The 15,067-nt window shown below is 39.7% G+C and overlaps 1 protein-coding gene across 1 annotated transcript in view; it reads right to left on the bottom strand.

Moving 5' to 3' along the window:
* The window catches only part of Acsm3 (acyl-CoA synthetase medium chain family member 3), a 20,252-nt gene extending 5,634 nt beyond the window's left edge, over window positions 1-14,618 (bottom strand). Inside the window, exons 1-11 of the mRNA XM_035442263.1 lie at window positions 14,418-14,618; window positions 13,661-13,871; window positions 8,600-8,807; window positions 7,886-8,029; window positions 7,569-7,725; window positions 7,252-7,331; window positions 5,759-5,882; window positions 4,622-4,702; window positions 3,304-3,405; window positions 2,208-2,335; window positions 2,013-2,112 (exon numbers count right to left, since the gene is read on the bottom strand). Coding sequence (XP_035298154.1) covers window positions 2,013-2,112; window positions 2,208-2,335; window positions 3,304-3,405; window positions 4,622-4,702; window positions 5,759-5,882; window positions 7,252-7,331; window positions 7,569-7,725; window positions 7,886-8,029; window positions 8,600-8,807; window positions 13,661-13,871; window positions 14,418-14,618 — 1,536 coding nt within the window. The remainder of the gene's footprint in view (window positions 1-2,012; window positions 2,113-2,207; window positions 2,336-3,303; window positions 3,406-4,621; window positions 4,703-5,758; window positions 5,883-7,251; window positions 7,332-7,568; window positions 7,726-7,885; window positions 8,030-8,599; window positions 8,808-13,660; window positions 13,872-14,417) is intronic.
* Window positions 14,619-15,067: the final 449 nt, after the last annotated feature.

Consider the following 15,067-nt stretch of genomic DNA (forward strand, 5'->3'; position numbering starts at 1 on the left):
CCAAGTTTTTATTGTACTTGAACAAATTAGTTAATCATTTCATCCGGCAGCTACATTAACACCCCAGACTTTCACTTTCTTTTGTGACATTGGTATTCCTTAGTTCACATTGTATTTTTATTACATGATTATATGTATTTTACACAAATTTGTTTTACTCTTAACATATGTTTGTCTTGTGGCAGAATGTGAACATAAGCACCTTCTTTGTCAATACTTGAAGTTAGGGACCAGGAGTAGGGGTGTGCCAGATGGTAGAGCACTTGCCTACCATAGGCAAGGCCATTCTCCACACTTTCGAAGCAGAGATAGGATCTTTTTTGAACTATATCACATAACCTTTTCTCAAGCAAGCAAGCAGGTAAATAAAATAGCTTATAAAATGCATACATTTCACACATTTTAATTTTTTTTGAAAATGTAATTAGGGGCTGGAGAGATGGCTCAGCAATTAAGAGCACTGACTATTCTTCCAGAGGCCCCAGATTCAATTCCCTGCATCCACATGGCACCTCACAACTGTCTCTAACTCCAGTTCCAAGGGATCTGATATCCTCACACAGACATATATGCAGACAAAACACCAATGCACATAAAATACAAATAAATCGTTTTAAAAAGGAAAATGTAATTAAACATAAACCACTGGGGAAAAGATTGAGAGGGAGGAAGAGAGAGAGGAAGGGAGAGATAGAGAAGGGGGAGTGGTGCCTGGGAATCAAATCTTAGACCTTGAGCTTTCCACTGTTGAGTTACATCTTTCTTGAAAATAAAAACTTCAAAGCAAAGCAGCCTGTGAAATTCCTTAAAAATGTAAAGGATGAAAATCATTTGAAATCTTATTTGCTTTTAAATAATTTACCTGAGAATAAGCTAAATATTCGTGAAGATTGTAGTTAAGTAGTTTTACTTAACTGTATTAGGAATCCTTAAAATAGGCAACAGTAGACAGTAAGCTGCAAGACTGTCATAAGCAAATAAAAACCAATATTTGGAATCATATCTCTAAGTCTTCATTTTATTTGATTTTGATCAGTTCTTCTGGAACTTACTACCCAAACAAAGATCTGGTTAGTCCTTTCCTAGAGAAGGGCCCAAACAGGCTAGGACAGACCTGTCATGGAAAGTAAAAGAATGTCTGTGGCATGCAGCACATTGCTGTTTTGTGCATGGATGCCTTGAGGTATTGCAGGTATTCTGCCATGAGGTATTGCAGCCCACCAGGGTTGAGTAGGCCAAACTTTTTCCCTCACTCTGGCTAGTGTCAACACTACCCCAAGACTCTAGAACTATAGAGGAACTATAACCCACTTACAGATTTTGGCTGTTATCATATTCTGGGATACCTGGTGCCTTCCAAACCAACCCTGGTCTTAAAAACTCCACAACCACCCTGTCCCAGATAAGCATTTGTCTAAGTAGACAGTACTGATGATGACAGTAAGGTGTGGGAAGAGCTAATACCCTGTGGGTACAATTGATTATCCTTAAAGACACCAGATTATCCTCTGGCATCAAAACCTCTTAGGAGAAATAATCTCCAAAGGAGAACCACCCTTGTTTTATGACAACATTAATAAGTAAAGTAATTCATTTTAAGTGAAATACTGTTTAAAAGTTTGTGCTATGGGGCTTGTGAGTACAGTGCTTGTTGCTTAGGCATAAGAACTTAGATTTGCATCCCAGACCCATTGGGGGGAAAGCCATGCATGGCAGTGCAAATCTGTTACCCCAGTACTGGGGGAAAGAGATGGGTAGTGGGCAGGAGCTTACTGACCCACCAACCAGCCTAGTCTAACCAGTGAGCTCCAGTTCAGGGAGAGAGTAGGATGAAGTGATTGAGGAATGCGTCTCAATAGCCACATATGCCTACACAGGGAAATCACACCCACATATGTGTTTGTAACACACACACACACACACACACACACACACACACACACACACACACAAATAAGTATGTGTTTAGATAATCAACAAAATTGAAAGTCTAGATGAATTGGTTCTTTTACCTCTCCTCTGATGGGGTCTGGGCTGCTGACAACAGCTGACTCTGCAATGGAAGGATGCTCTATCAGGGCACTTTCTACCTCAAATGGTCCAATTCTGTAGCTAGGAAAACACATGACAGGAACTCATAAGGGTGAGTTATAGATTCATCCCAGAATGCTTGATAATAGACATGCATACATGGAAAGGAAAGTTACCCAGAGGATAATATAATATCGTCTGATCTCGCAACAAACCAGAAATAGCCATCTTCGTCCATATATCCTCTGTCCCCAGTGATATAGAAATTCCCTCGTAGAGTTGAGGCTGTTTTGGAAGGATTATCCTACAAAACAAATAGCATTCTGTTATTATTATGAATGTGACTCTTTTGTCCAGTCATTTTTAAATGTTCAAAGAAAAAGAAAGCCCTGCCCCCTTGAGAACCCTCAGAATGAAGAGGAGCCAGAATGAAGTAGGAATGAATTCCAGAATGGATCTAGCCCAAAATAAAAGAAATTGCAGTTACAAAGACTTGATGCAACTCTTGAGAATATTTCATGTAGATCATAAGATAAATGTTGCAGCAGCCCAAAGCTCTGGAGAATAGGCAAAATTAAACGTTTTTCTAAATAATACCCAGCACTGGCAGGAAAAAAGAGACAAGAGTTAAAGGAAAGCACAATGCTTAATTCAGAACAGATGTGTTATTTGCTTGGTTTGTTTTACATAAGACAAACAAAAAATTTCTACCTTCCATAAAGTTCACTGGCAGGTATGATCTGGACCTCTTAGTACATTAACATAAACTTTGCTCTTATCTCTATCATGATTAAAGATAAGAAATCTTCTATTGAAATGAATTTACTTAATTCCCTGGCCCTGTTCCGTGTTCCATTGGAGTGAGTAGAGAGCTAATGAGATGTCAGGAAAGTGTGTTCTATTTGTTAGTTGAAAGGATCTACAGATGTTAAGAAAGCATAGCTAAGAGCTCCCTTTTCTGGTTCCCTTTCAAAGAGAGGGCACTAATATGTGATTTGGCAAGAACATTATTTTTTAATTGCCTGTATGTGGGGTTATTATTCAGGACAGTGAACCTCTCAAGGAAAGACAAAGTTCATAGGCTTGTTTTGTAAAAATAGGAAAGTTACCAAATACTTTGTTTGGAACAGGGTCTCGGCTATTCTAGACTGGCCTCAAAGCTGCTTTGTAGTAACTGAGGATGATTTTGAATTTGTAGCCTTCCTGCTTCTGTGTCCCAAATGTTGGGATTAAGAATACATAGAAAACAGATTTTAAAAATACAGTTCTTACTACATAATGAGTAAAAAGGCCAAATGGTCGATCAGGAAGAACTTGAATACCAATATCTCCTTCTTGTCCAGGAGGAAGAATAGCACCATTTTCATCTAAAATCTAGAATAAAACAGGACAGCTTATTTAAGGGAATTTTAATTTAACACCACACTGAAATTTTACCTTTGAATCATTTTTGGCCAGAATATACACTTAAAAACATTTTAAATATACTTTAAATTGTTAAATGTATTGTTTATCTAAGTTATCATTGCATAAAATATTATAAAAATGCAAAATCAAAATGAGAAAGGATAGTAAAAAGTTCCTCACTTCTACCACCCGCCTTTTTTTTTTTTTTTTTTTTTTTGTAATGTCCTTTGGGACAATTATAGACAGAAAAAAACTAGGACCTCCTAAGAAGTTTTGCAGCCTGCTTTTGTCATTTAGAAATATGTCTTTGTTAAGCATGGATTCCAGAGTTCTGTGTCACATTATGAAATGAGATGTACCCAGGAAGAGAAATATGAATGGGTATTTCAAACAAATAACCTTGTGATTTGCCCGATGTACTTGACAACTACTGATCTAGCTATGCTTGAATTAAGTGTAGGTCTGAGCCCTGTTCTCTAGAAATTGTTCCATTTTTGCCTTTTTTGCCACCGCTGCCTTTCCCCTTTTTTCTGTATGAATGTTAGTGCAAATCCTCTGTCTACACCCAGCTGTGAAGCTGGGATTAGCTGAGAAAACTTTAACCCTGTGCAAAGTTGCAGACGGGAAAATAAAATGCTTTCCAAACCCAGGCATCGGATGGTGATAGGGGTTGTAGTTAAAGAAAGCCTGGAAACAGATGGGCAGACAGAAGTATGTGCTACAGCCACTTTGAACTTGTGCCACCTTGGGCCTGGTTGATCCTCTCAGAAGGTCCAGTCCCCCATTACCACATACTGTGGCCAAGAGTGTGAATGCTGGAGCCAGATTGTTTGAGATTGTGTTCCCACTCTGGGGCTCTGGCTGCATGAGCTTGGGTGAGTTCTTTGTCTACACTCACCTGCAAAGTTCCTATTAGTATATCTTCAGGATATTTCTGGAAATTAAATGGTCAGTTAAATGCCCAGAATTCATTGTGGTGATATCTTGCTTGAACAACTCCATTTACAATTCATGGCACAATATAGGTGTTTGCAACAATAGTAAGAGGGTATTAAGCCAACATTTCCCATCCAGTTCTCTTTTGGTATAGTAAAGGTATAGAAGTAGCATGGAATTTTCCCATCTAAAAAGACTGTGGGTGGGTATAGTGAGGAAACATTCTCCTGGAAGAGGACATGCAAACCTTCACATTAAAAGCAGGAGAAGGCTTTCCCATGGAACCAGGCTTAATTTTCATGCCCTTGAAATTTCCACAGATCAGCACCTGGTTAAGGAGAAGAAAGTAAGATAACTTCATAAGTAATTAAAAATGCTGCTTCATCTATAGTGCATTCATTCAACAGAACTTAGCTGTGAAGCAGGGTTAACATAAAACCCATACAATCTCTGCTCTCATGGAATATAGATATTGACAGTTTACCACCATACACAATAAAGATGTAAGAAATAATTTATATGAATGTATTAGCATTTGTACTTAGACTAGCACAATGGATGCTAAGTTAGGTGTGTTTAAATAATTTGTCAATTTCTATTGTTGTTTAATTTTGGACTTTCAATGTTTCCAGGTAATAATTCACAGAGTTTAGAAGTTCAAACCTTGTAAATAAGACACACCCAATGAAAATGCCAACTTTTCCATTTCTCTGATGGTCCTATCACCCCTTCTACTACAAAATAAGCACTTTGTTCTAACTTTATTAGTTTTCTCTAGAGGTCTTTGGTGGTGCTGAGGTTTGAACTGAGATCTCACATATGCTAGGAAAGTGGTCTACTACTAAGCTAAAACCCTCTACAATTTTTTAATATGCGTGAGTTCTTTAAAGGACCTATTCTATTTTATATTACCTTTTATGCACTTGCTTGTTCACATAGCCCAGGTTAGTCTTGAACTCACTATGTAACTGAGGACGATCTTGAACTTGATCCTCTTCCCTCTACCTTTAGAGTGCTGGTGTCACAGAGTACTTTAGCATGCATCTGCTTTCTAAGGAGTCTCCCAGTAGACTCAATACTTCAGAGACCTAGAAACTCACTCACAGTTTTCTATTATGTGAGTCTTTAGAAAGTTCTGTGTCACATAGAGCCAATACTTTTCTCATTTAAAATACTGTGACATTCTCACCCTAACCAGTTAATCATTTTTCTCAAAAATGTGATGAGTTTTTTTGCAATTAGTTTTTCTCAAACATTGCATTTTAAAAAATGTTTCCTAAACACAACTTTCCTTATTCCTCCAGCAATCATAGGACACATTAGATACGTGGCATTTATTTTTCTGACTAATCACACCCAATCCTGTCTTCAATGGGGCAGGTACCGTTTCCGTCTGTCCATATCCTTCGTAGATGTCTAGGCCTGTCTTCCTTCTCCATTGTTCCATCACTTCAGGGTTGATTGGTTCCCCAGCACTCACACAGTGCTGCAAACTTTTGAACTTATAGCTTCTCCAAAAACATGGAGTGAGTTAGGTTGAGAAATAAAAATGGCAAGACATGGGAATTAGGACTGTTGCTAAAACAAAATAAGCAGATCTCTCTGATATAAAGTAGCACCCTGATGCCAGAAGCAGATTGCTCTAATGCCAGTCTCTCTCTCTCTCTCTCTCTCTCTCTCTCTCTCTCTCTCTCTCTCTCTCTGGCATCTTTAGGGAAGGCACTCCCATAGTTACACACACAAACACACATGTGCACACATGCACACGAATGAGAAATGTAGCCCTGGAACTTGCAATGTACACCATGTTGGCTTTGAACTTGGCCTCTGTCTCCCAGGCACTAGGATTAAGTGCACCACTACACCCAGCTCTGTAATGATATTTTAAATCATCAATTAAAAATCACCTCATAGTGGTGAACTGAAGTTCTCTGAATATGCCACATCTGTGTGAAAGATCTCACAGGCTGAGTGGCAGCACTTCATGATTGTGGTAAGATGGAATTTCCAGGATTGAGGGCCAAAATTATCCTTGGCACTCTTAATAATCATTTATTACCAACTTGTATATCTAATCTTATCATCAGTTTATTAGATAAAATGTTTGAAATATATTTTGTTAAACTTGGAAGACCACTGGTTTCCACAAACTCTCAAACTGAGACTATTATAACATCAGAAATCCACAGAAGAGGTCCCCCTTTGGCTCCCCTGTAGGCTGCCTACCTGATGCTAGCACGAATGTGTTGAGCAAAGGCATTGATTCATGCCTTCCTTTGTTCTGTGACTATGAATGTTCATGTAATTGCTTCCACAGTGGAACATGTCATTCAAGGTCATCTGAATTCATGTCCCTGACCCATAGTCGGTTATACTTGACTCACAGCAAACTGTGTCTTGCTCTTTTTAGAGAAAGAGTGCTGAGCCATGAGCACAGTGACTATCTTCTTTTCAGAGCAACAATCAAGCACTTCAAAAAGAATCACAGTAGATTTAAAACATACACTCTCACTTCTGTTTTCTGGGTGAATTTGCAAAAATGAGCAACCTGTCTACTATCTCAGCTCAGAAAATAGCTGCCACCACAAAGCTTGAATATCTTCCCCATTTTTATTATAACCACTGCATTCAGAGTTCTAGGCATGGTCTTATCTTCCCGTTCCTCTCCATGTTAATGGGCGCCTTCTCTGAACATAGTAACCATCTTTGAAATGTCAACAATCAATCAAAGGAGGAAGGGAAAATAAAAACAAACAAACCACCAAATCCTGTACCAACTAATTGGATCTGTGGTTTGAACAGAAAAGTGTTTCATTTTCTAGCTTCCCTTTTCTCCTTTCTCCCCTGACTGAGTGTCCATTTACCTACATGTCTTACCTGGTTGTATCACTCTGAACAAGCATGCGGTAGGCAGTTGGCGCAGAACAGAAGACAGTGATGGGGAACTTGGAGAGGGTCTGCAGTTTAGAAAGAGCAAACTATCTCAACTGAAATGTTTCAATCTGCCGGAGGCACAGCACAACATAAAACTGTTTAATGTTAACATACTCCGTTCTTTTCTCATCCTTGTGGTCTTTGCAGATGCAGATGTCTTAAAACTCTGATCTCTGCATTTACTTTAGCTGCCAATCCCATCAGTGATACTACTAAAGCTAGCGCATCTCTAACCATGAACCTCCTCTAGTCTGCCTTACTTGCAAGATGGAAGTTGACTCAAAACGGGGCAAATGGTGTACAAACACACATGCTCCTTGAGTCCATGGAGAAAAAACACTACTCCATGAAGACTTTGCCCAGCCTGTGTCTGAAGTATTCCACATCACATCCGAGTCTGTCAAATCCAGCCAGAACCTGGAACACAAATAGCCCTGTTGTATAAATCTGTTAGGTTGGTGAGAATTACATGCACATAAATGTATGTAGAAATTTAAATATATAAATTTACAAAAATGTGTAATTTCTTGGGAAACAAATTTAAAAGGCTAGTCCACAAATCACTCTGTGGGAGTACCTTCCGTTGACAGATAATCCTAAACCAAAACTGCTGTGGGTGTGTCCGATCATTTTAGGAGGCCCAGTTGTCCCACTGGTGAAGTAAATGGCCATCATCTCATTGTGCTTTGTGTTCACACAGATATGGTTGTCACTGGCATATCTGCAAAAGACAATCTACAGTGTTTCTATGCCTGACTGTGACCTCCAAGGAGGATTTGAAAACCCACATTATGAATCAGTAACTTGGATTCAGTCCTGAGGTAAAGCTAACTCTACCTCCACCCTTTTACTTGGGTAATGTGAGCAGCCACCTTCATGATCCCAAGTCTGCTAGGGACAGCCCCCATCCGAAAACTGATGATCACTGTGGGTGTGTAGGAACAGGGTTGCCTACTGTAGATTCTCACAGCCCTAAGGATTCATTCAAAGTCCAGTGTGTTAGCTGAGAGCTTCAGGGGAATACATAGGAAATGAATTTCTTCCTCTTCCCTTCTTTCACAGGAGAATTCCCTAATAAGCCTTTTTGTACACCATTCTCAGTCTCAGGAACTGCTTTTTCACAATCTCAACCAGACTCTTTCTTACTTCAAAGCTTGACACTGTTAGTTCTGTACTAATCACAGATTATTCTTGTTAATCATTTGCATTTACCTCACCACTACTGAATGGGATCCTGTTTTCATTATTGCCTTCCTTTGTGGGTCACTCTTTAAAAATTGAGACTACTCACTTCATCATCTCCTTGAGATTCCCCCACCCTTCTCTGGAGTGCTGGGACACAATTAGTTTGGAGCTGAGATTTTCACATTTAGCTGCCACAGTGTCTACTGCTGGGGCTAAAGCATCATCGGTAATAATGCACTTCGCTTTTGAAGATTGTAGTCGGTAGAGGATGTCTTTCTGGGTCAGCTGAGTTGTTCCTGGAATTAAAACTGTCCCTAAAGGAACAGAAAAGAAATAATATTTAAAAGTGAGATTAACCTCTATTATGGTAGGTAGGATACTGTAGCTAGTACATTCACATTTTGTGTGTCTCAGAGTTAGTGAATTAACTAGAGAAGATATCTATTTTTCTTCCATTGTTCTGATATTTTGCCTTCCAAGAGGTCTCCAAGTCTATGTCATTTTGCCCTAACAAAAGAGCATTAAATGCTGAGTAACTGTCTTGTGTTTGAAGATTACCTAAAACATTGAGATTTAAGGAATTTTAATTGAAAAATAACATTCAGCATTGGTTGAGTACTTGAGTGCCAGGTATTATTCTATTTTGCATATTTTAACTCATTTAATCCCTGTCCAAACATCTCCATTGTAAACAGCTATTCATAGCATGCTTCATAGCTCATGAATGAGTGAAAATGCAGGAATCAAAATCTTCAGCTGGCTTCCATCACTGGGCATATAACTACTCAGTCCAATACCTTCACAATGTACTGATTGCTTATTTTTCTTGAGGTATATATCTTTTCTGTGGTCCTCATCTTGCCTATAGTCAATTACAACATAAGATTTAGTGTGTTTGTGTCTAGGAGCAGACACCCATAAACTTCATCCCCCAATAAGCCCTTCACTTCTGTGAGCCCCACTTTCTGCAACTCTAAAATTGGGATTATAAAAATATATCTCTGATGGGATTATGTCTAGATTAAATGAGTTAAAGCATGTAATGAGTTTAGAATAAAATTTAATACATATTAGTTCTTAGCTTTTGGTTCTTTTTTTCAAAGAATGAATAGATATTTTGCCTAAACAATAGACACACTAATGTGGAAAGGGGGGAAATCTCATGAAGTTCTACCCTAGACAAAGAACTACAAGTAGCTAATGACTGCAGAGAGTGGAAGAATTAGCTCCTCCTAGGAGTGAGCACCCAAACTATTATCCAATATAGTCACAAACAAAAACAAAGGATTCAGCAGGATGCATTATATATTTGTGCATTTATCTATGCATATATGTAATAATAAAGAGACCATCAACTTACGAGTCGAGGAGGGGTGTGAGAAACATCAGAAGGAGGGGACATGGGAGGGGCTGAAGGGAGGAAAAGAAGGGGGAAAGTAATGCAATTATGTTTTAATTAGAATGTATGTGATGGCTCTTCTAGGTTGTTAACTTGACTACATCTGGAATTAACCAAAACCCAAGTGTCTGGGTATACCTATGAGGGATTTTTCTTGACTAATTCATTTGAAGAAGGAGGATCCACCCTAAATCTGGATCTTTTGAGGTGAGAAGTTCCACCTTTAATCTGGGCCACACCTTCTGGTGGCAGTCTATATAAAGGATGTGGAAGAAGGAAGCTTGTACTTTGCCTGATTGCCCTCACTTTCCCTGTCAAGTCCATTCTTTTACTAGCATTAGAGTTTACTTCTTCAGGATATATATATATATATATATATATATATATATATATATATATATGCGGAGGCATCCAGCCTCGTGGACTGAACAACTACTGGATTTTGTACTTTCCACTGGGAGACAGCTACGGTTGGAATAGTCAGACCACAATCTGTAAGCTACTCTAATAAACACCATATATATGAATATATGTGAACATATATGTTCATCCTAATAATTCTGTTTCTCTAGAGAACCCTGACTAATACAATGTATTAAAAACAAATTAAGCTAGGCAGTGGCATTGCACACCTTTAATCCCAGCACTCGAGAGGCAGAGGCAGAGGCAGGCAGATCTCCATGAGTTCCAGGTCAGCCTGGTCTACAAAGTGAGTTCCATGACTACACAGAGAAACCCTGTTTTTATGGACTGCAGTATTATGCAGTGAGAGTTCAGCACATACTTCAGGGGTCTACCCCTCATTTAGCAAGGCTAAATCTTGTCACCAGAAATGCACATATGATAGAGCTACCTTATTTATCGGGGGATAAGGTATATTGCCTTCTGAATGTGTCAGCTGTCCGGGCTGCTTGCCGGAGTTTTAATTTCAGATGTTCCGTGGGGCTAGAGAATTTGTTTCTGACAAATGCCCAGTGATACATATGCCACTGAGTCAACACCACACTTTTAAAACTGCAGGTGAGCATTGTTCTTTGTTACTAAGTGCCTTCCTTGTTTTTAAAATCACATTAAAATTCATTGGACTACTCTGCCATTTAATAGTATCTTCTTAAACACTTTATAAAATTCCTTCATGGGCCAGAGAGATAGTTCATTGGGTAAAAGTGCTTGCCATTCAAGCATGCCAACCTGAGTTCAACCCCTGCATCCCATGGTGGAAAGAAAGGGCAGTCTCCTGAAAGCTGTCTGACTTCCACATAGCACATGGCACCTATACACCTGAATGCGCACGTGCGTGCATGTGTATGTATGTGTGTGTCTGTCGAGTCTTGGAACTCACTTTCTAGACCAGGCTGGCCTTAAACTCACAGAGATCTGTCCACCTCTGCCTCCCAAGTGGGACTAAAGGTGTGTGCCACCACAGCTGACTTTTAGGGTTTGTCTAATGTGCATGTGTGTATGTGTCTGTCTTTATGAGTATATGTACACATGCATGTTTAGGTGCCTGCAGAGACCAAAAGGCATTACATCATTTGGAGCTGGAGTTCCAGGCATTTGTGAACTGCCTGAGCTAGGTACTGGTATCCAAAACTCTGGTCTTCACAACTAAGCAGCAAGCATTCTTAACCCGAGTCATTCTCTAGTTGTTTATTTATTAAGTGGGAAAAATGACCAGGAAAAAGAAATGACTATGTGCCACAACACTAACATTCTTAAGACTATTGGGTTTATGCTTCATTGTCTCACTCCTAACCATCTAAGACAATTTGCCTTCCTTCCTATCAAGAGCCCCAGGAATCATGTTGGAATCAGGAAAACTTGCCTCTGACCTGTTCTGACTTGCTTATCCTAAAGTTGTACCTATCAGATTCTGCTCTGATACTTAAGCTACTGAGTTGGGTACCAGATGGGTCGCACAGGGTCCAGACCCTGAAGCATCTGAATAGTAATCAAAGGTGCACAGAGCCCAATTGGTGAGGAATGTTCGTACAGAGGAATAAAGAGGCAGCTCATAGGAAAGATGCAGACAAGAGGAGCAGTGACTTCAGGACAAACAGAGGAAGAGGTTGATGACTAGAGTCTGCTTGCTTACAAAACCCCTTTGCTCCTTCTGTACTGTTTTTCCCTTTTCCAGCAACCATCCATTTGCCTGCCTATTATTGTATTGATATGATCTTGCCAGTTAAACAGTACTTTACTGCTGGGCGTTGGTGGCCCACGCCTTTAATCCCAGCACTTGGGAGGCAGAGACAGGCAGATCTCTATGAGTTCGAAGCCAGCCTAGTCTCCAGAGCGAGTGCCAGGATAGGCTCCAAAGCTACATAGAGAAACCCTGTCTTGAAAAACAAAAACAAAAAACAAACAAACAAACAAAACAGTACCTACTAAGAAAGTGAGCTTCAGCAATGTTCATGGGTGTACTAATTTTTAAAATACTAATTGAAAATAGGCTCTGCTTTTTCATATGTGTATATGAAATAGAATATGTTAGCTGTCCTCTAATGAAAGACTGGACACTTAATACAGGGATATATTGTGACAACCAGTACTTTAATCCAAAAAATATTTTACTGAACATTTACTATATGCTAATCACTGAAGGTTTGAGATAAGCTATATTAATGGCCTGTTAGGAGCATTCCTGACCCTCATGGTAATTTCAGATTATATGTAGACAACTACTAAGCCCAAAAGTTTAAATAGTAATATATATTACTTTAGGGTGCTGTGGTGGTTTGAATGAAAATGGCCCCCACAGTCCCATGAATATTTGATTCCCAGTTGGTGGACTATTCAGGAAGAATTGGGGGTGTGGCCTTGTTAGAAGAGTGTGGCCTTGTTGGAGGCTGTATTTCAGTGGGGGTGAACTCTGGGATTCAAACATGCCAGGTCCAGTTGTGCCTTCTCTCTGCTTTCTGCTTGTGGATCAGATGTAAGCTCTCAGCTACTGCTTCAGTACCATGCCTGTTTCCCACCATAATGGAAATGGACTAACCCCCTAGAACTGTAAGCAATCCACCAATTAAAAGCTTTTCTTTTATAAATTGTCTTGGTCATGGTGTCTCTTCCAGCAATAGAAAAATAACTATAACAGATGCATTAGGAAGAGTGTCCATGTTGAGACATGAGGGTATGGTTGTCTGAGAAGGTAACATTAAACTGAAGACTGAGAGATCTAGAGGGATGACCTAGATAGCTAGGAGCACTGGCTGCTCTTGCAGAGGACCCAGGTACTATTCCCAGCATCCAATTAGTGGTTCACAGCTATCCTTAACTTCAGTTCCCCAGGGATCTGATGACATCCTCATCTAGCCTCTGCAGGCACTAGGCATGCACATAGCACACAGACACACATGCAGGGAAAACACTCATACACATTAAATAATTACATCTTTAAAAACAAACAAACAAAAAACCAAACTGACACTTGAAAGTTGAGTAAGAGTTGGCAGTGTACTTAGTTTTGAGGGAAAGAGGTTCCAAGCATAGCAAACAGTATGGAGGAAAGTCAGGAGAAAGGAATGACCAAAACATCAACAGACAACGTTACCCATGGTATGATCATGAAGCCTAATAGTGGAGAGATTAAAAGAAGGTGGAGGAAATAGCTGTAGCCTTCTAAGATGCACTTGGGACCCTTGGAGCCTATCTTGCAAGCAGTTACTAAATGATGCAGTACACGAAATCCAAATAAAAGTCTCATGGCTACTTACATGTGTGGATAAACCTTGTTGGAATGTGATCAGGAGTGTGGACATTACTAACCTGTTCGCAGACAGGCCACATTCGCAAGCCACCACTCTGGGATCTTGGGCAGAATCAACATTACTCTGTCTCCCCTTTGCAAGGAACAGGCTTCTGTGAGTATGTTGGCAAATTTCCTAGATAAATATCCGAGTTCTTCAAAACCCCATCTCACTTCTCCTCCATTTCCATCTACCCACCAGAAGGCTGGGTTGGAAAGTCTCTGTCCAGCCTGAGGAAAGTGCAGCCATCATGGACTTAGAGGTTGTTATACAGCTAAATTATATCTCAGCTGACTTAGAACATATTCTCTGCAGAAACTCACAAGTCAGTTATTAGTCAGGACGTAAGTACAAATCACTCAGAGGTTATTTCTACATGCTTATTTTCCCCACAAAGTTAGAATTCTTACATCCTTTCATTCCCCCCCCCAGTGATGTATCTATACTTCATTTCTTTCCATGTGACTCTTGAAATCACTTTTTACTCCTTTTTGTTTAAAAGTGGGGGTAAAACACAAAAAGGATCCATTAATATAACCTAGGCTTTCTCAAGCAGCCATGATGGCCTGGTGGGTCAAGTAAGTCCTTGTTCTGGAGCTGTTTCGAACATCATGGGACCTCAGCAGTGTCCTTCAATCCTTAGATGTCAGTAGCAACTACTGACTTCCACTGATTAACCCTTCATTGCAATGAAACTCTCTCCAGTCATTGCTAACTATCCCTGGGGGCTATGATCTTTTGCAGTTGAGTCCTGTAGTCTGACATTTGCTCCATACCTTTTCCACATTGCTCCATTGGTCCAGGACGTCTTTTGCAAAATTGAAATACTCTGGAATCTCTAATTTGAAGTCCCGTTTCATAGACTCATAGTTGGAAAAGTTCTGAGGGGTTGCTGTTCCATAATCTTTATACAAGACTCTCAAAGGACCAGGAATTGCTAGTCGCTGAAAATACTTAGCACAAAGTAACATCACCATGGTGACAAAAGTTAACTATCATCGGTGTTGTTGGGTGTTTTAGCACTTGAGAGTTCCATGCAGACTAATCCAGCTAAAAGACAAGCAAAATTGGCATGAATTTAGTTTTGTTTTCAAAGTAGTAAGACCCCCCCCCCAAAGCACCTAAGTTTTATCATAATTATCCATCATGACATACTCAGCATCATTTTCTGGGCATCTCTATGTGCCAAACACTGTGCTTTGATGCTTTTTGTATTCTTTGTCATTAAATCCTTAGAGAAACCCTGTAAAGTATGTACTGTTATTATCTATTTCTACAGATAGAGAAGATAGTAAGAGCCAGGGGCTAGATTCAAACCCAGAACTATTTGGACCCAGCCCATTCTCCTGACTACCCCACACTCTTGATTTCTACATGTATTTCTCAACTTTTTGTGACCACATGGAGGTTTATGATCTAATGTCAT

The sequence above is a fragment of the Cricetulus griseus genome, chromosome 3 (assembly GCF_003668045.3).
Source record: "Cricetulus griseus strain 17A/GY chromosome 3, alternate assembly CriGri-PICRH-1.0, whole genome shotgun sequence".
Lineage (NCBI taxonomy): Eukaryota > Metazoa > Chordata > Mammalia > Rodentia > Cricetidae > Cricetulus > Cricetulus griseus.